The sequence below is a fragment of the Mauremys reevesii genome, linkage group 7 (assembly GCF_016161935.1).
Source record: "Mauremys reevesii isolate NIE-2019 linkage group 7, ASM1616193v1, whole genome shotgun sequence".
Taxonomy (NCBI): domain Eukaryota; kingdom Metazoa; phylum Chordata; order Testudines; family Geoemydidae; genus Mauremys; species Mauremys reevesii.
In genome coordinates, this window is record NC_052629.1 from 102,470,655 (window position 1) to 102,491,681 (window position 21,027).

A 21,027-nucleotide genomic window follows, 5' to 3' on the forward strand; every position below is an offset into this window, starting at 1 on the left:
CACTGACCTCAGTAGAGTTTACAAGCCTCTGTTAGACCCCAGGCAAAACTTCCTGTGGAAGAAAGATGCAACCCCCAAATCCTTCGTGTCTGTAGCTGTTCCTAATAAGCTTCTCTAGATGTCAGCACACCCACACGATCACACGGCTTTCTCCCTGTTCTGAGCTAGTGCTCTTGGAGGTAGGTTTTATCTCAAGTACATTGTAGGGTTCTTCCCTCAGGAGGAGCTTATAAAAGTGTAGGTTTCATAGCTAGTCCAATGAGTGTTTTTTGTTGTTCTTGTTGTTGTGTAAGGCAGGGACTCCAGGAACCATGAAGTGGCACCCGTGTTTTAGATTGCTTGTTAGCTCCCTATTTCTGCACTGTAATTGATTCCAGAGGCCTATGGATGGTTGGGTCATATTGGCCGCACTAAGTAGGCCTTACCTAGTGGCATTCAGGAAGGAATGAGTTAGGAGGCTCTAAGCAGTGTGAGTTGAGTCTGGGAAGAACCTGGAATATTTCTGCTGAAGAGTAAAGGGAAGCATTTAGCAGCTTAACAAGTTAGTTTGGCTTCTACTGTTTTGTTGCGTAAGCCCTGTGATGGCCTTGCCAGCATGTGCAGAACTGCAGAGAGAAGGTGGTGTTTCCAGCTAGCCTGGGAGTTTCTTCTGTGTCTTTGGTCTCCTGTACTCTCCAGGTAAAGTAATAAAGGCACAATTCAGTCTGTAGTTCCAGGCTGGCCCATGAGGAGCAGGTTTCTTGGACTTATTCCCTTTCCCAGTTGGAAGGTTTGTTTCCTCTGGGTTCCATTGTTTCTCTCCAGTGTGATGCTTTCTCCCACTGGGCAGCACTGCCAATGGATGAGCTAGTGTAAAGAAAGGCAAATCATATTTCGTTTGAGCCCTAACTTTCTGCCAGGAGAACTTGTTCTTAGGTTGAGCATAAATGAAATGCATATCACCTGCACCCAGCACTGAGTCCAGGTAGGGACCTCTCTCTCCATTTTTGTGGGCAGGAGTGGCCGCAAAAGGACATAGGCACATATACAACAGATCTATAGTGTGTGTAAACTTGACATTGCCCTGATACAGAGCCATTTTTATGGGGAATAGGATGTGCTCCCCTCCCAGCTGCTTCTGCTTGTGCTGCTATGAATGGAAAATCTGATGGGGATGCTTTCTGGTCACTCTATAACATCTGGCTGCCTCTTGGGAAATAAACATACATTTGTTTGCCTGATGGTATCATAAAACAAGGAGGTCTATGGGCATGTGACCTGTGTCCAGAGTAAAGTTCAAAAGCCTGTTTGGAGTTGGGGGGAAGGACGTGTACAGGGGTGGAAGTTGCCAAGATGTTTGGGTAGGGTGTCTTTGAATCCCAGCCAGTTGTGCAACAGATAAGAGAACAAAACTAAATAGGAACAAAATTAGGCCAAGGTGATGGCCGCAAATGAACTCAGTTCAGAAGTTTTTTTTTACTTGTTTTGCATAACAACCTGTGAGCAGCCAGAAGGGGGCTGTGCAGCAGCAGGGCAGGGGTTTGCAACCTGCTTTGGCTCCCTCCCCTTTGGGATTGTAGCCATGGGCAGTTGTGTTGGCATGACCTCTATGGACGAGATTACAGCGCTAACTCTTGAGCATGCGAGTTACCGTGTTGTCATCAGGAATTGGAGCAGAGCTCCAAATTGCAGTAACCAGTTAGGAGAGTCACTGCCCCTTGATTCTGGGAACCAAACTATTAATCTCTCTGAACTGCCCTCTGGCATTAGGCGTAGTTTGATGTCTATATTTGGGGGGATAGGAGACCAGCCAGGGCTGTCCACCTGACGTCACTGCTCGCCTCCTCTGAATGTTTGAAAACCTCTGTAGATCCAGAGGCGACGCGTAGGACTGTCATGTGTCCCTCCCTCCACTATCAACAGTTACGTATTGCCTCTGGGTAAGGGGGGAGCCTTCCTGGGGAGGTAGCAGTGACTCAAGCTGTTTTGGGGGTGGCTGAATTTTTAAATTGTGCCCCCCATTACCAAAATATACAGTTTGGGGAGGCAACACCCCTCCATGCCCCCCAATTTCTGCTAATGCCTCCAGCTCCTCAGGCTGAAAGCTTGAGCTTAGCACCAACTATCTAATCTTGGGCCAGCTCTGGACTGTCAAACCCAGTGGTTTTCAACCTTTTTTTTTTTTTCATTTGCAGACCCCTAAAAATTTCAAATGGAGGTGCAGACTCCTTTGGAAAGGTTAGACAAAGCTTCAGACCCCCCGAGGTCCGCAGACCACAGGTTGAAAACCCTGGGTCTAGCCCCATCAGAGATCTGCTAATGCTGCTACTATGGGTTGTAACGGCATACCAATTGCCATTCATAATTCTGTCCTCTGGCTACAGCCCAGAGCTACAGAAGCCCTGCGGTCAGTATGGCACGCACTCTGCAGAAGGGAATACACCCCTTTTGCTGTTAATGCAATGTGGAGTGCAAGCACAGAACTTGTTTACAGCATCCTGCTCCATCGTAGAACCCCAAAGAAGATGTTTTGAGGTGGAATCCAAGAAATGGTCAGTTCCTGCTGTCACTAACAGGTGGCAGCATTTCATCAGTTTTAAAAGACTGGGGCCTTCAGTGTTAATGCCACAGGAATCATTGTACCTTTGTAGCACTGCAAGATCCAACCCAGCTGACTGCAAACCCTGGGGCAGAGTCCTTCAGCTGTACCATCAATAACCCAAATAGGGGCAGAGAACAGAACCTGCCCCCATGAATAAATTGGCTGCTGGAGTAAAGCAATGTTACACAACCATTATTTGGAAAGACCCATGTTTGTTTGACTCTTGGAAGTTTAGCACTCAGCAGCAGTATTTGTAGCCTTGGCCATGTTCTGGGTGAAATCCTGACCCCATGGAAGTCTACTCTATATCTCCTGTTGACTCCCCTAGGCCAGGATTTCACCCGCCAACTCCAAATCCACAGTTAGTTTCTTTAGTCCAACACTGACTTCTTCCACTTCCTCTTGGAACCTTCCGAACACCTTAGGGAGTAATTAATGCATCATCAACTAGATCTAGATTATTGGCCCAGTCCATTTTCATGCGATTCACAGCACACTTTATGCTGCATTCTTTGGTCAGTGGTGGGAAGGACAGAGGTTACTGCTCGGATATTTGTAAAGCAAGTGTCCAACATATGCTGCATAGTCTATGCCATGAGCGGGCCTTTTCCAGCCTTCAGAGCTGATAGCTCCCAAGGTCAAAGTCTCTCATTTCATCAAATGTCTAGATTTGGAAGTTTACTGGCATGTCAGCTCTGAAGAGAGTTAAATCATTAACTTGCTCTGCAAAAACCTAAGATTTCTGGCTTGCTGGTGCTGAAAGCAAATACTCCCAGTTCTGGGGTATTTGCTACTGACCCTTTGGTGTCTTATTCTGAATTCCAACTTGCAGCAAGAGACTAATGGACTAGAAAATGCCTGGCAGAGAGCCAAATTCAGGAGGTGGTGAGTTGGGGGCCATCATTAGGAGATAACGATGTTGCAGTTGTAGGTTTTGATTGCAGTAGAGCCAAGAGGACCCAGTCAGGATTTTAGTCCCCCTTTATATTAGTCCCTGTACAAAAGTGTGCCCCCAGACCACAAAAAGCTTGTAAGTGACCCACAAGGCTGTACATCAGCATTTAATAGATGAAGTATAAAGTTAAGTAGATAAAATCTTTGCTGTCCCCATCTGACCCTCAGCCTAGCCATCCTGACCTGGCGGCCCTCTCTTAGACATTGCTTGAAAATCAGAGGAGCAGTGTCCTTCCTGTTGTGTTCAGGCAGGGAGGTACTTGGCTGGCGTAGGTATTCCAGTGTTATACTGGCAAAACTATAGACACAGGTTATACTGGCAAAACTGGGCTTTTGCCTGAATAGCTTATTCCAGCCAATCCCTCTTCCCCAACCCCCACGGGCAAAATAAACTGGCCAAAGTGCAGTTTTGCTAGTATAACCACATCTTCACGGGCTTCTGCTTGAACAGCTCCGCCAGGCAGGGATCACATCTCTTACCCGCTCCTGCCTGGCACAGCATTGCCATCGGAAGTCTGTGGGATAGACCTGACCTCTGTGTGTAAGGGGCAGCATGAGAGGAGGCACAGAGGTGGTTTTGTGAGAGATGGACAAATGGACAGTGGTAGCTGGCATTGTTGTGGAGTGGCAGGGGGGTGAGGGAAAGGCAATAATAAGTAGGCAGAATTAGGGACTTGAAGAGCCCCTGAATCAGTTCTCTTTTGTTCATAGCAGTGTCTCGTCAACATTGGATAAAGAGCTAAATCTTCTTACATGCTTTAAATGGCCCTATACGTAGCCCTGAGACTCACCAGCTTAGATGTGAGGTGGGTACTGTGCATAATGCAGTGTAATGCAGAAACCACAGGGTTGATTGGTTCTTGTGTGCACAAGGGCTAAGTGGTAGTCACCCTGTCTGTTGGGCACCCATTGATGATACTGTTGCAACTAACATTTTAGGCTACAGTATACTTACTGTCAAAGGAGAGCTGTGCAGAAGCACGTTCTGAAAGAAGGGAGCTGCCAGTAAACTGGTTAGCCGGCTGTCTTTGTGTCTAATAAAACAGAACATCTTGTTAAGGAATCAGAGGCGCCTTGTAATTCCTCAAGTATAAACTGGTCTTGCTTGTTAAAACCTGTGCACGCTCCTAATTCTCAAAGCTTGGGCAGATCAAGCGTCGTGCTGAAGAATATCAACAGCAGCATATCCTCTCTAGAGACTTTATTTAGTACTCGCTCCCTTGCAAACGTTCTCCAACAATACAAACAGAGCTCGGTAGCCAGGAAAAGTCCCATAAATATTTCTCCAATGTTTATATCCAGTGCGCGCCCACTCTGTGTCTCTGCCTCCCTCACGTACACAGAGAGTTACAAAGCTTTCGGGTTTGCTGGAAGAGAGGGTGCTCCAGGCAGTGCTCTTGTAGAAATGGAGGGATAGATGATACTTATGAGAATGTGGCCTCTTACACAGTGGTTCCTCTTCAACTGATGTCCTGAAAGCAGACAAGTTAGACTCCATTTTGTCGGTGATGTCTGGCTTTCCTTCCCCGTAAAGATTATCTGGAACTCCTTTGCAGACTTCCCCTTGGAAATTCCTGATTTGGGGGTGGTGTCAAAATGGCGTCTAGCTACATTCTGGGCCTAGAGTGATTAAGCTCTGGAGGACACAGAGGGTAGCAGAGTATCAACACACACCGCATGTCAGTGGAAACCCTTTTCCTATTGCGTGACTAGTGTGAACAACCCATACAGAGAATTCCTGGCCAATTTTCAGGCCTCTACTGTTCAGTGCTCTTGAAAGTGAGTGACTTAAATAGTGCAGGCTGGAGCTAGGCAGTGTGCAAATGGGTGCTGTCCAGCCTTCTCCACACAGCTGTGCTGCCTGCACCTCAGTCCTGAGCCAACTGCATCCCTGCTCTTATTCTTGGAATCCTACCTCAGCTACTCAGTCATAACTTGCAACAGCCTCAGAGTCTTGGCCTCTCCTGAGCGCAGCCTCTCAATCATGCTGACTTTCAAGTTTCATTTTTGGCACAAACACTAGTTACTTTTCGCCAGGCAACCTTCATGTGTTCCCATGGTTATAGAATAGTTCAAATGGGGGCCATATTTGTACCCCCAATTCCTTCTCTCTCCAGCAGGCGATCCTTGAACAATCATTCTCTGCTAGCTCTGTGTTGGGCACAGATGTTGAACGAGGTGCAAACTGAGACCACCAAACTCACTTCATTTGTGAGCTGACCCAGGTTTCCTGATGCGGAAGTGCATTAATGTACTCTGCCATCTTGCTGTTCATCTTTCCATCCTGGCACTCCCATTCCTCCTAGGTGTCTACACCACAGCCCGTCTGCTGATGGAGATGGTGTGGGGTGTTTCCCTTACCCGGTACCGACAGACCAATCGGCTTGCACGTTAAGGACTCCTGTTCAGAATGATGACGTTCCCCATCAGTAATACTGAGTACTTACACTGTGCTGGACGTCCTCTAAATCCTGCACAAACATTAGCTTCCTTTTCCTTGAGGCCTTCTGGTTCCTTGGCTTTCATGGCTCTGTTCTCTCTTGGTCTTATCTCATTGGCTGCTCCTCCACCAGGCTGCTCCTTTGGCTGGTCTTATCTCATTGGCTGCTCCTCCTCTCCTCTCCCCCTGTGCTTTACCTTTGGGTGGCACTGTCTTTGCACAGCATTCGACTTTTTGCTGATCACTCGTACATTCACCTTCCCCACCTCTCCAGCTTAGGGCTGCATTCAGTCCTACATATCTAACGCCCGCTGACACATTGCCTTGGATGCCCGCCATCATCTCAAGCTCATCCTGGAGAAAAAATGCTCCTTATTTTCCAGCCCCTTCCCCTTTCTCCACTGCTGTCAGCACCGCCATCTGTCTCAATGCTCAAACTTGCAACCTTGAAGTCATCTGTGACTCCTCTTCCCCATACATTCACTGATCTTTACATAAATAAACACCAATACTGAAAATACCGCACACCATTCCATGGCCCGGCACAACGCCGCACTGCACTGATTGTATTCATTTCGGGTCTCTCTGGCGCCTTCTATCCGAGGATCTCAGAGCGCTTTACAGATATTAATTAACAGCCTCACCCGGTGGGGAGGGATAAGTATCATCTCCATTACAGAGAAGAAAACTGAGATCTGGAGTGACTTTCTGTACCTCACGCAGGAGTAAGTGGCAGTGCCTGGAATAAAAGGGGATCTTCTGACTCTATCACATACTCTAACTAGACTCTATTTACTGAATTTTACGCCTTTCCCTGGAGTGCAGCATTTTGGCTGCTGATGCCCATGACCTTGGAGCATTAAGCTTGCGGTTTCCTGTGCTTTGGAAGCCCTGGAACACAAGTGCTGAGGCCAACAGAAGATTTTTCCCTGAACTTCTTCGCCCAGACTCCAACACGTTCCTGCCGCTCTCCTGCGGGATTCCCCTGCCCTCAGCCAGGTCAGTTGCAGTCTAGCAGGACAGCGATGGTTTCACATGGTATCTGAATGTTCTGAGCTGGTCTTAAGTGTCTGAAATTGCACAGTATGAAACAAGACAAACCAGCTCAGGCCCATGAAGACACTTGGGACCTTAGCATGGTAGTGGAAGAAAGCCTTAAAGTAGACCTTTGAAAACCTTAGCCTCTGTCCCACAGGGAGGAGGCACATAACTGGATTCTGGCATCCCCTTCTGGGTCCAGCTGTTTCCTTTAGAGGTTTTGAAGTCCTGCATGAACTTTTCCTATGGCAGCAGAGCTTAGAGAGGCAGCATGAGCTGGCTATATAAAACATTCCTTGTGTAAACACTTTCTTTGCAGCCTGGCCTGTCTCTGGAGGGAGATAAGGAAGGTGTGAGTGACTAAGCGTGCTGGCTTTGAAATGCAGTCCTGTTTTCAGCCTGGAATTGCAGTGTGCTCTCAAGGTAAAGGTCACCCAGCCAATGGTGTGCTCTTTAATTTCTTGTTAGCTGGGCCTTCTCTGCCCGGCTGTGTGCAGTGGGCTCTGTAGTTGTCAGTCTCACAAGTGGCAGTGTGCAGTTGTTTCCCCCCTTATGTGGTGCAGAGTACCGGGGAGTGCTTGGTCTTTTACAGCTGTGTGGGGGCACAAGGGCCCAGTCCCAAGGGGTTCACAAGAGAAAGGACTCTCTTGCCTTCTGTTCCTGATCAGAGTCAGGGTTGCCTTCAGCCTGAGGTTCCCCCAGTGTCTGGCTGTGTCACAGATAAGGTTTCTCCAGTATATTCCCGTCTTGAAAGAATAACCACCAGCAATTACTAGAGAGCTTTGCAGCAGCGTGAGGATTATTGCGGAGACCCACTTCTGTGTGCCCAGTAGAGTCTGTCTGTCTGCACTGCCCTGCTTACATCAGGACTGTGGGGAAACCAAATACTTGATCTAGCTCGGGGGCTGTCTTTGAAGAGATTATTGGGGAGTTAATGGACGTTTGAGCAGTAACTCCTTGTGGGGAATTTATTTCAGGGGGACACCGGAAACAGAACACCTAGAAATGTTCCATATTGTGAGCTGTGGGGCAGGTCTGAGAACTGATGCACGCTATGCTCTGAACTAGTTCTGTCCCGCTCAGACCCCAGAGAGAAGATGCGGTTCTGACTGTGCACTCCTCCATGGGACTTAATGGTTTCTTGTATAGCAGGAGCAAACTCTACTGCTAGGATAAGCCACCTGGCTGCCCCATTGCTAGTTAGTAAAAGAGTCCTTCTGCAGTGACCAAAGCAACATCCCATGTTCTTTGGAAGAAGCAATGGTCATTTTTTGGGGAGAGGTGAGGGGGAGGATGAGATGGGTGCCAGGGAGATTGGAGGGGAGGAGGTCATAGTAATCGAAATACAGACTGCTGAGGGCATGGAGTGGGCTGATGGGCGCATGGAGTTTTAACTGTGTGGCTAGAGAGGAAAGGTCAGTCTTCAGAATCTTGGGGTGTGTGTGCAGGATTTAGACATGGGACAAAGAGGAGTCAAAGCTGTTTTAACCACAAGCCCATCCTTCCTCTGGCATCTCTGTCTGTACGGTGCAGCACAGGTTGGCTGGGGTTCGTTATTTCAGCTGAGCCTCTGTTTCTTCCCAGCCTGGCTTTGAGCCAACAGGTTAGTGAAAGTGGGGGCCCAGAGCTTGGGGAAGAGCATTCACCTGACCTGAGCTCAGCGCTGCAGGGAGCCAAGAAAGTAGGTTTAAAAACAAAAATCTGCTAGCCAGAGCCCTTCCCCCTGCTTCCAGGATTTCATTTCTGAAAACAGCTGCGCTGCTAACCCCAGGCCAAGCCAGGGGAGGGAGTAAAGGGGAACTGAAATCAAGCAAGCTCCACCTTTGATCCTGAAATAAGGGCTTCATCTCTGGAGGCACGGTGCTCCCCCGCCACTCCACCTCACTGGGGCACATGGTCCTGCCTCACCCCCCCACCTTCCCTACGTGAGGCTCTCCTCACTGGCTCACCTGCCTCCCCTGTCCAGCCTGCCTCATTGGCCATCTTTCCCTGCATCACAGGGTGTGCTAACCACTACGGAGCAGTGAGAAAGAACACCTTTGGGTAAAAACAAGCCCTGGCTAATGTGCTGCTCTCTCCAAAGTGCACCTGGTTTTAGCAAGGTATTTAATTAGCCTCCACAAAGTTCTTTTCTTCGCCTGCAGATTATAGTGATCTCAGCCCAAGAAGCCCTGGAATGTGATTCCTTCTGAGGACATGCTCAATTGAGATGTAATGACATTGACTTGGTGTGCAACAGAATGTAGTAAGAAGAGCATGGAATGGATTTTATTAACATTATTGAGCTGCTTGTGAATGATTTTGTGACTATAGATATTGGTGCCTTCTTTCTCTGAATGTCACTGTAATTGGCAGTGAAAGTCGCTAGATTTGTGTCTGGTCACTTTAACACTTATTTTTTCACAAGAGAAACCAAAAAGTCACTAAATCTAGTGACAGTTGCTAAGGTGGCAACACAGTGCCCTAAGCAGCTTTCTAATAACCTTGGGTCTTGCCTGGGCTTTTCTCTCATTACAAATGTTGACCTTATTAGTTAAAGGGCAACTCTGAAGTGGTGACCGAATTATCTGATTAAGCCTGCCACCGTGCTCAGTACATGGGGGCAGGCGGTGCAGTTTCAGTACAAATGACTTTGGTCCAGTGGGTTTGATCACATTAAAAAGAGGGATTAAATGAACATGAGCCGGAATTAAGCAGAAGGCCCGGTGTGTGGTTTCCATTGAGCAGAGGGATGGTGGGTGGGGGGAAAGAGAGAGCATCATTTGAGGGTGTTCTGGTTCCATGGCTGCACGCAAAGCCTGGTGTGGAGCAGGGGGCCGCGTAGTCTGCAGCGTGGCAGGTTGTTGCTCTCCTCTGCCTCTTGGACCCTGGAAGGGAAACAGCATCTTCATCCCTCTTCCCTGCAGCCTTGCCCCTCAAGCTGCCATCTGCGCAGCAGAGAGAAGAGCAAATGATCCAGTCTTGCCCACTGGACCCAGCACTCCCTGTCCTTACACACATCTGAGGGCGGAGAGGGGAATCTAGTCCGTATGGTCATTTGAGAAATCTGCCAGGCGGAGTTTGATGATGGTTCTGCTCTCCCTGTGGGAGCTGTGCTCCCGTGAAACAGCAGGTCGCTGGAGCTGAGGACTGCTGTCACTTAGCAGCTGGGCTAGGATTGTGCTTTCAGCAAAGGTGGGACCCATCTCAGGCGAAATGAAGGGTTCCGGCATCCCTGACTGCAGAGGTGCCCTGTGGCCAGTGAGGGTTTGGAGACTTTGTGTTTAGGGTGGCTAAGATTTTAGTTCTGAGAATTGGAAATTGCCCTGACAGTCCCTCCCCCACTTGGCTGCTTTGCTCGCTGCAGCGAAGTATTGAGGCTAATGCAGTTTGGTGCATGCACCTCTCCCCCAGTCGTTGCTGTCTCTGACTGTTGATAGCTGTAAACCCGTAGTGACTGCAGCAGTGCAAGTGATGGCAGGGCTCTCTCTAGCTTCCCACCTCGCTCCTCCCAAAGCTGCAACATTCCTTCGCCATAACTGCTTAAAGAACCTGGAACAGGGATCAAAGAGCCACTGCCTGTTTGTGCCTGAGAAACGCCAACGTTGGTCGGCGGTTGTTTTGCTCTCAGGCTCGTGCTGAGCTCTGTCCCCAGCTGCTCTCAGCACTGCTTTGGGGAAGTTGCAGTCCAAAAATTTCGTGCTCCTAGGGCTTGGACAGAGCCAATGGCCCTGAAGTTTGTTTTCTGGATCAGGAGCCTGCAGCTGGAAGACTTTGTGCTTTCCACAAGGGAAGCTGCTTGAAAGTGGCTGAGCCTGTGCAACCAGGCAGGGAGGCCTCTACCCTCCTGTCCTCCTCTGGGTGGGTGTGGTGCAGGTTCCACCTGCACAGTGGGGGATTGCACCCTAGCACAGGTGTTAGGGTGCTGTGCTGGCAGAGATGGGGTGGGGGATATGTTCCAGGTTGCATTAGATTGTAAGTAATTGGGGGCAGGGATTCTGTAACATGCCACAAACACCTATGGGAGCTACTACTGAAAAAGAGGGTAGCTCAGGGGTCTCCTGTTCCAAACCAGGTGTGCGCTAGGAGATCTCATGCAGTGGAGTTCCTGTTCCCAGTGGTGATTCTGCACCAGCCCATCTGGCTGCCCATTTTTGCCTGTTATGCTCCCTTCCCCCACCTCAGAAGGAACTCTTTGGCTGTACCCGGGAAGTGAGCTAGCCTACCCCGGAAGCTAACCTGAGGGCACCCTGCTGGCAGGTAATGGGAAGTAATTTCCCTTCTTAATCTCCTGTAGCAAGGAACCCACAATTTCTCACAGCAACACTGTTGTGTCGCAAACCAGCAGTACACAAGGAGGCCAGGGCATGTCAGAGTGCGAAACCGCCATTTCAGAGTCATGTGCTGCTCCACCCTCTTGCTGCATGTTTGGGGCTCTTCTCCTGCTCCTGGGTCTGTGCCCATGCCCTCCCAGGGTTCACAACCTGGGACTTGCTCATTGCCAACTCCTCTTCTCAGCTCCCTCTCTCTCTGCCATCAATGGTCACTCCTCATGTTTTCCTCCTTCCTATACCAGCACTCCTCTGTCTCGTTCTGATGTCCTGTAACACCTGAAACTCTCAGATCCTCACCCATGAATCTCCTTTAACCTCTCCTTTGCTGGCCTTGTGTACCTTCTCACTTGACCCCCTGCCAGCTTTAGTTGTCACCTCTTGCCCTGGCCCCTTATATCCTCCCTCTCCTCTGGATCCTGTCCTGCCTCTCGGATATTTCTTCTCTCCAATTCTAGGGGAAATGTCCTCATGTGATCTCTGCTGGCTTTATATCAGCCATATCATTTTCCAGCTCCCCTTTCTGGTTAAAAGTTCTGCTATCACTTTTCTGGCCATGTGTCCTGGCACAACCTACTTCTTCACTGCAGAGTTAGCTCAAGCTCTTATTCGGGTGTTGCATCTCCGTAGCCCCTCTTGTGCCCACACAAAAAGTCCTCTCACCAGAGTTTATTGGTGTTTTTAAACCCAAGCTTGCTGGCCCATCTGGGGCAGAAGCTAGAGCTTGGGTGCTGCTTTTTCTCAGGCTGGTAACCTGCCCACCTTACAGTGAGAATACAGGCTAAATCATCAACTGCTAATATTCCTCCAGCACCTTCTCACAACTCCCCCCTGTACCCAGAAGGACAAACAACTTCTCCCACAATTCACAGTAACTCAGGCATGGCTTTGCAGTGTGGTTTCAAGCATCCAGGCTAGGCTGACTTGGGTGCTGATCACCTGAGTTAACTCTGCAGTGCCTGTCTTTTGATACTCTCATTCCCTGCTGCCACTCTGACCTTGCAGCCATCAAACCTTGCGGCTCCCTTGTCCTCTGATCTGCTCTGCTCTGGGAAGCATTTTGTGATTATGGAAACAAAAGACTATTTAAAAGCACATTTTCCTGTATGACACTTAATGGAACATGATTATGACATTACCAGGGCCTGCTTCAACTAGGCGTGATTTGCATCTAAATTGCATGCCAATTGCATAGTGTCACAGGAATTGAATCCCATCAAAATGCTTCTTAGGTTAAGAAAACAATGTACAAATTATGAGAAACAGCAGATTAGAAGCTGGCAGATTCGTGTAGAATTTCTCTTCTATTAGCTATTCTCAGTGGCACCTACTAGCTCTCCCTGGAATGGCAGGGCTGCCTCAGAATAGCTATTCCACATTCTGGTTCTTCTGGGGCATATGTTTCTACCCCTTGCATCAGGCACTTGGTGTGAGGTTCACAAAGATATTTAGGGGCCTAACTCTCATTGACTTCAATGAGAGTTAAGTGCCTAAGTATTAGTGAAGAGTTCCCAGCTTAGCATGGAGGTTACCTTTTATTTTTCATTCTAAATGTAATGCAAATCAGACTGGGGGATTTTCTGCAGCTAATGAGCCTCCTTCTATTTGGCTCATTGAAACACACTTGCTTTCTACACCAGGAATTTTAGCGTTCTCTGTCTTGTGACTTCAGTAGCTGGACATTGCCGTAGGACTTAGGACACTGGACTCTGAATATTGGTCATTTGAGTTGGATGCAGCAGCCGGAAGCTGGATGCTGGAGTTGGACACTACACCGAGTAGGATTTTTGTTGTAAACCTATTAAGGGAGTTGTTTGCCAGAAGAGCAGTTTAGGAGGCCAGTTCCAATGCTTATTGGTCAGCACTCTGCCTGGCATATGGGAACCACGGCTCATTTCCCAATCCTGATCTTGCTCTTCACGTTGGCCTGCTGGCTTAGTGATTAGTGTTCTGTACGTCCATGCACAAGAGCTGGGTACGATTCCCTGTTGTGATCTCTCCCCTGACAAGGGCTGTGCCCTCATCCCCTGCAGGGTGGCTTGTGTGTGTAGCGTTGCTCAACCACACCCTCTCCAGATCAACTGGCTGGCACTGGTGTGCTCAGAATGGAGTCCCATTAGCCACGGGATAACAGCTGCAACTTGGCTCTAACTGTCCTGTGCAGAGCAGAGAGCACAGGGATCATGTGCTCCTGTCTACTCGTGTTCATGTGCCCGGTGGCTCAGTCCCCTACACAAAGAGCTTACAATGGGGGAGAGAGAAGGACAAAGAGCATGAGGCGAGGAGCACAACAAATAGGCAATGTGGTCCTGTCGGCGGCTGGCCAGTTCCAAATGCATTGAGTGGGTTTATTTTTAATTAGAAACTATTCCCAATCACCTCTAGCCCTGGCTATTGTTAGTTGGCTAACTCCATGTGGGCATCACAATACAAGTGACTCTTCAGCAGGGATTTGAATGCAGAGAGCAGAGGGGCCTTAGAAATCAGCTCAGGAAGGGCTCCTTTGATGATGATGATGATGATTTCCCCTCTCACATATTTTGTGAACAGCCTCACCTCTCCTGCCTGGGATTCTGGGAATGTTTCAAAGTCAGGCATATATGAGATGCTCCTGGCTGTTGCTGTTTAATTTGGTCCCCATGGCAGCTGCCTGGCTTGGAGTGTGGGTGGGGGCAGGATAGTTTTTATTTAAAGCTTGATGTGCCGGCACCAATGGGGTTGTGTGTTGCTTCTATAAACAGGAAGTCTGGTTGGCTGCAGCATCAGTAGATTAGACAGGAGACAGATCCCAGAGCAAGCTGCTACTTAGGAGGTGGTGATGTGTGGTTCCAGAGAAACAAAGGGATTCCTAGGCAAGGGAAAATAAGACAAGGCAGTGACAGCAGTTTAAAATATCCTCTGATTTGCAACCTGGGGCTTCCATGTTCTCTGGGTCTGTGCTGCAAACTAGTATACAAACAAGCTGAAATAACTGGGGATTCTGTATTCAGTCTTGCCGGGGTGGGAAACTCCACCTTGGATACTGCCTGGCTGGTCAGAGGCCAGGCTGGGTAATGGGGGCTGTGGGGCTGGGACTGCTGCCGGGCTGTAGGGGGGCAGTGGGGCTGGGAGTGCCGCCGGGCTGTGTGGGGGCAGTGCGGGGCAATGGGGCGAGGACCTGGCTTGAGATACCATCTATTGCACGTGCTGAGAGACTGCCCAACTGGAGGCGTTAAACCTTTCACATCTGACCACTGGAGACCGGCTGTTTTGTATTGTGACCCCAGTGCCATTCATATCTGCTCGTGCTGGGAAACACCGAAGTCTGAGACTGGCCCCTCTCCCCTTCTTCCCTTTTCCCTGCTGTCTGAATGGCACTTGAAACTGAATTCAGACTGCCCTCTCCAGAGCAGGACCTTCCTTCCTGTCTGCCCTCAGCAGGAATTTACTCCTTCTCTCCCTCCCCCTCCCAGGTTGTCCCTCTTCTCCCCTGACTCCCCGTTCTCCTTGCTGAGAATAACCGCTCCCTGTTTTCTCTCTCACCCAGGGACAGCAGCTTGGCTGCTCTTTCTGCCACCTGCCCAACAGCAGCCAGGAGAGTGGTCCCTCTCCCTCGTCCCAGGTGAGCGGGGAGGGAAAGACTTTTAACTAGAAAAAAAATCCTTGTCTGCTGGCACTCGCCAGAGGCGTGGTCAGGAGGAAGGGGCCAAGGGCCAGAGGTCAGGCAGGGCTGGTGCAGCTCACCCTGCTTGTGACCTCCATGGAGCTCAGGTAAATATTTAATGATGCAGCGTGCCAGAGAACTTGGCATCCAAGGGCTTGAATCAGCACAAACCGCACCCGTGCTTTGGGAACAGTGATGAGGGAGAGCCGCGTCCTTTCTGTGAGAACAGAGTTCGCTAGCAAGGGGAGAATGGCTGGACCTGCCTGTGGGAAGCCGGGCTGACAGTGACTCCAGGAGGCGAGGGAGACTCAGGGCTTCCAACGTCTGCTTTTTATTAAGCATAACAGTAGGTTACATGTAGTGCTGGTGTTAGTGCAGCTGTGGCCTAGTGGATTGTGCCATTACGGCTTGGGTCTGGGAGTGACCAGGTTCCATTCCTTGCTGTGTGATGTTGGTCACATCTCTTCCCCTGTCTGTGCCTCGGTTGCCATGTCTGTAAAAGGAAGACACCTTTCCAAAGTCCCCTGAGAGCCACAGATGAAAAGCACACATCGAGGGCCTTGTACTAGCATTGCAGGCAAGCCTTGGCTTCCCAAGGGCCCAGGAGGCCAGGGAAACCTTTTGGAAAATCTGGATTTTCAAAAAGGAGAAATGTTGGCTTGATAAGTATGGAAAACATGCAGGCTTGGGTCCCGCCCACAGAGCAGATCCAGGGCAGGGACCTCTCCTAAGGCAGCATGGTGCGCTGTGCACATCCACATCCCTCCTTACTTCAGGGGGAGCTGCACTGGACACCCGAACTGCCAGGGAGCAGGTTTGGTCCCAGCCTGAGCAGTGTCTCTAGGACAGGCTGCCAGGTCCGCTGTGTTTGGGTTTATAACCAGCTGCTCCGAGGAACCAAACTTTCAGCAGATGCCTCGATGTTTTCCTTAGAAATGGACTTGTTTTCTGGCCCAGGAACACAGTGGTCTCTGAAACAGGCTCCCCATCCCGTTGGCCTTGGTAGCTCTCTCCATCCTTTCCATTCCCCACAAGGCCTTGGGCTTTCCTGCCTTGCAGAGCTGCTGAGCTGCTTCTTGCTCTTGTAGGTTAGACTCCTGCCCCTAGTGCTCTAGAGATGGCAGTAACTGGGGCCTATAAGGCCTACTGCTAAAACTAGCTGCATTGCAGGACGGTGCTTTGATGTTGCAGCTCTGGCGAGAGCTGGGATTCTCAAGCCTGGGTGGGAGGTCGGCTTCAGAGCCTGAGCTCCAGCCCAAGCGGCAATATTAAAGCACGGTCTGTGCAGCTATTTTTAGTGCACTAGCACAAGACCCACTAACACAGGTGTGGACCCAGGCTGGGAGGGTTATTCCCAAATGCAGTGTAGACGTACCCTGAGCATTCTGACTCCAACTCCTGTGTCTAACCCACCAGACTGCAGTGCCCAGCTGTCAAATAGATCTCAAGAGTGTCCACCTTCAGGATTTACAGAAATCCTGGTTTTAGAAAATGTTTTATCTTTGAACTGATTCAGCAAGATTCTGATACCCTCACTGGTGATGGGTAGCACCACTGCACAAGTTATCCCATTATCTCTGGTTAGTCTATTGGGGGACTATTAGACTTCAGTATTAAGTGTATCAGAGCCTGACATATCAGCACTTGCAGGCCTGTGCTTGACAACAGAGGCAGCTGTCCTTTGAGGTGGAGAGACTCGGGGGGCAGGAAATGGGAGGTGGGAGAGGGCCAGAATGCAGTATGCACAGTACATAGTGTTATGAATTTTTTTGTGGTCCTTGTTTAGGGTGCTCTGCATAACTCCTGGGTGGTTCTGCCATTCATGAGCAATGAGATCATCTCAGAAGCAAGCCACAGTGTACCACCCTATCACATTTATATCTCTCCTCCCAGCCCACCCTGCCCCCTCTCCCTCCGCAACTCTCAGTATTATATCTCACTTAGTCCATTCCCCTACATGGGCACTGAGGCAGAAAGGCAGTGCAGGAGTGTCCTATATGCTAATCTCTGGGGATTTTTCTATTTTTAAATATCCCGAATGATGAGGCTTCCATAGTTTCTTTCCACATCCGCCTCCTACAGCATTTCTCTCAATGAATGATTATCTTTACATAGCCCAAGATACACACACTAGTGATTTATATAGACTGAAGCCACTGGTAAGTACTGGCTCTTGTGGGTTGTTAGGGTGGGTAGAGTGAGTTTTCATATAAATATTATCATTAATGGAATATGTAAACTCTTCAGGCTAATGATGGCTCTATGAAACTTGCCCTAGGTATTTCCAGTTTTCCTAATGCTTTCGTTCTTTAATGGTAACAGTGTAGTCATATAATTTGCATAATGGCTTCACAATAGAGGTGGAAAATCCATGGAATGAAATCCTGGCCACGTTGAAATCAGTGGTAGACTAGACTTTAACCAGGACCAGGATTTCACTCATGATCTCTCCCCCAAGGTGCCTACAGACTAATAAAGTTACTAATTCAATTGCTAGAGGAAGAACTGGTAGTATTAAGGTTGCCTGCAGGGCTGGCTCCAGCTTTTTTGTCGCCCCATATGGCGAAGGGGAAAAAAAAAAAAAGATTGAGCTGCTGCCGAAGTGCTGCCGAAGAGGAAGAGACAGAGTGAAGAACTCAGCGCCAAATTGCCGCCGAAGACTCAAGCAGAGCCCTTGAGCTGCTGCCGAAGACCCGAATGTGCCTTCCCAATAACGGACAGAGTGCCGCCCCTTTCTATGGGCCGCCCCAGGCACCTGCTTCCCATTATAAGACCCCTTTTCAGTTGTTTATAACTTTGCCAAACTATAATCATTTGGGCTGAAATTTCCATGCTGGGTGTGTACTTCAGGTGGAATTTTACTTTGTAAGCTTTCAGCCATTTTATTGTTTCATAGAGTTTAAGCCAGAAAGGATCCTTAGATCATCTAGTCTGACCTCTTGGCTATCACAGGCCATTAAAATTTCATTCAGATAATCCTGTATTAAACCCAAAGATTTTAGTCACAGTATGGCATTTTAGTCTTCAGGAGGCTAAACTGTGCGCCACAGGCAAAGGTCATGAAAGACTAATGCCGGAGGCCCCTGCAGTGACAGGGTCTTGATTAAGTGAATTATGCCCAGATGCTCCCAGCAAGCAAACTTTGCCCCATACTGTGGGGGAGGTGCCTGCCAATCTGACTTTGTGTAGAGTCATCAACATTGAATGGCTCCTCCTTACTGGAACAATGGCTTTTCTACCAGTAGGGCTGCTGATTTTTAAATGACCCTGGTGGCTCTGTGCCAGCTTCTCAAATATAGTCACTCAGCTAGGAGGCAAGGCCCTTACTGCCAAATGGAGGCTGTAATCCACAATGAAGGTTGTAGTGCAGTGTGAAGGTCATACTCCAAAATGAAATTCACAGTACAAAGTAGAGCCCCTGAAACGGGCTTCTCAAAACACAATGGAGTTCACAGTCTGACATAGACATATCCCCAATCTGTCATGTACAGGTTTCTTTCTGACACCCATGAAATGTAGTCTGCCATCCTTGGAATTTCATGGACTAGGACAAGAGAGGACAAGGACGTCTTCTGTTTCAAAAGAGCTGGATTCAGGCAAAATGCTGAGGACAATCCAAGAGGAAAACCATATATTGTACCTTGCAGTTTGGGGCCTCAAGCGCCCTGCTTTTCTATTCTAGTATATGGCCATGTGAAATAGAACCTTGAAGTATAGTAAATGAATTAAGAATTCTTCAGAGGCTTAGGGTGCTATGAAAACTCTGAAAACCAAGTGTAAGCCTAATGGAACATGAAGCACCAGGTTAAAAGAGAAATCGAGAGGCTTAATTATCTGTCACCTTTTCTGCAGGTTTCGGTGCTCTAGGTACGTCCAGGTCATAGCCCACACAAAGTATTCCAAGTACCGCAGTATGCATCTCAACAAAACTAGGCCCCAAACGAAATCCAGACCGCTTTCAGGAATTTCAGAAGATCAGGAACTGCAGAATGAGAGTGTGGAGGATCCATTATTACTCTCCTGTGTCAAGAGGAAATAGCTTTCCATAAACTTGAATAGGTTAGGAAGTCGATTTTATTTTATTTTAGAAATTTAACAGGGTTCATATAACTAAACAGCCCCTATTTTTCAGTGTGACCGTTCCATAGCCAGGTCATGAATTGAATATCAAGGAAGATTGGTCTGAGAATACAGTTAGGAAAAAAATATTGTTTTGTCCATACTAAAAAGATTCTGTCAGCCTTTTTCTTTGGGAAGCTCTAGCAGGAAGTGAATGGGGTGGGAAGAGGGAAAATAGGACTGGGAATTGGGGTCGGAGGAAGAATGGGAGTGGCTGGGCAAGGAGACTGGGACTGGGAATCAGAGGGAAGGGTCTGTGCCCACTAGAGAACACGCCCTTCCAGGGGCTGGAATGTAACCCTTGTTTCCTGAGTCTCCTCATTCCTATGCTGTCAGCAAATAGCCGCGAAACCACCGGCAAAGTGTGTGTCTCATCCCAATGCTGGTCCACGTAGAGGATGACAACCTACCACTTCTATTAGCTACTCTGATAGCTCAAGTGGCAGAGGCCTGTGTGGTGGTTCTAAACTTAAGGTTCCAGCCCCACTGATTAATCATGTTTGTGTTAATATGATGCCACATGTTGGCAAGGAGCGGGGGGCAGGATGGGTCAGGGGTTCTGATGGGGGCAGGAAGTGAGAGAGGGTGGATGGGGCGGGCGCCAGGCTGTTTGGGGAGGCACAGCCTTCCCTACCCGGCCCTCCATACAGTTTCAGAACTCTGATGTGGCCCTCAGGCCAAAAAGTTTTCCCACTCCTGTGTTAGAAGAACATTTTTAAGGTTGTGAAGTCAAGCACTCAAAAATTATGAAATGCCAGAATTAAGGTTGCCTGTTTAATCTTAATCAAGCCCCCTTTGTGCATTGTAATATGGTCTTTAATTACATGATCTCACACACCTTTTTTTCCATGGGACCTCTGTAGAGAGGGTCCTCTGAGAGAGACATAGAGCTGACCCATGATCTCACTGGGCTCAGTAGCAAAACTCCCATTGACTTCAAGGAGAGTAGGATAGGGATCTTCCATCAGGGCATCTATCCAGATAGCGGCCTCTCGGCCTTAGTCAACTCTGCAACCAGCATCTCTGCTAGTTGGGTGACCAGACAGCAAATCTGAAAAATTGGGACAAGGGGTGGGGGGTAATAGGAGCCTATATAAGGAAAAGACCCAAAAATTGGGACCGTTTCTATAAAATCGGGACATCTGGTCACCCTATCTGCTAGTGAAGTTGAAGCATGGGAGCAGGAGCAGCAGGGAGGGACTGACTGAGATAGTTGGCTTCTTTTGCTTCAGGAATCCAGTCCTCTGCTGCCTGTGTCAATCTGCTCTTGCTTGGCTGGAGTCCTTTGTGGGGAGGCCTATCTCCCCCTAGGGTGACCAGACAGCAAGTGTGAAAAATCGGGCTGTGGGTGGGGGGTAATAGGAACCTATATAGGAAAAAGACCCAAAAATCGGGACTGTCCCTATAAAATCGGGACATCTGGTCACCCTAGCTCCCCCTGCCATGCTGGCTGCTCAGTAAGTTGAGCCCTGTAATTGCAGATGGAATAATCTGCAGCACTCACACCAGAAAGATTCAGAGAATACAAACCACAGCCATTTGTTTTCACTGGGGGTGCAGGGTGGGGAATGAGGGAGGATTGCTTTCTCTCCTCTGCAGCTGCTCTCGATGTGGATTTCACTTCCTTCCTTGCAGTAAATTGCCCATCTGCAAATCTCTCCCCTCCCCCCATTCCCACATCAGTTTGTGCTGTTTGTTCTTGTTCTCAGTGGAGGTAGCAGGAGAGAAGGAGCTGGGTACGCCCTCTGGGTGTCTAGAGTCCTGCCCATATTTTTGGGAGACCTGCAGTGTTTAGGATTTTGTGTGTGTGGCTGCCTACTTTATCCTTTGTAAATGTTTAAGCACACATGCTGCTGAAACAATGGCTAGTTAGGAGACTTAGGGCTGGTCTACACTGGGGGTGGGGATCGATCTAAGATACGCAACTTCAGCTACGTGAATA

General features: G+C 48.8%; 1 protein-coding gene across 3 annotated transcripts in view; it reads left to right on the forward strand.

Moving 5' to 3' along the window:
• Positions 1 to 21,027, forward strand: part of ABHD6 (abhydrolase domain containing 6, acylglycerol lipase) — a 101,791-nt gene that overhangs the window by 41,520 nt on the left and 39,244 nt on the right. The window contains exon 10 of one of the 3 annotated variants that reach the window (XM_039482055.1): positions 18,819 to 18,848. The exons of the other annotated variants lie outside the window; for them this stretch is intronic. Within the exon in view, the coding sequence (XP_039337989.1) occupies positions 18,819 to 18,833 (15 nt within the window). The 3' untranslated portion in view covers positions 18,834 to 18,848. Of the gene's footprint in view, positions 1 to 18,818; positions 18,849 to 21,027 lie in introns of those variants that run through there. 3 annotated transcript variants of the gene reach the window in all.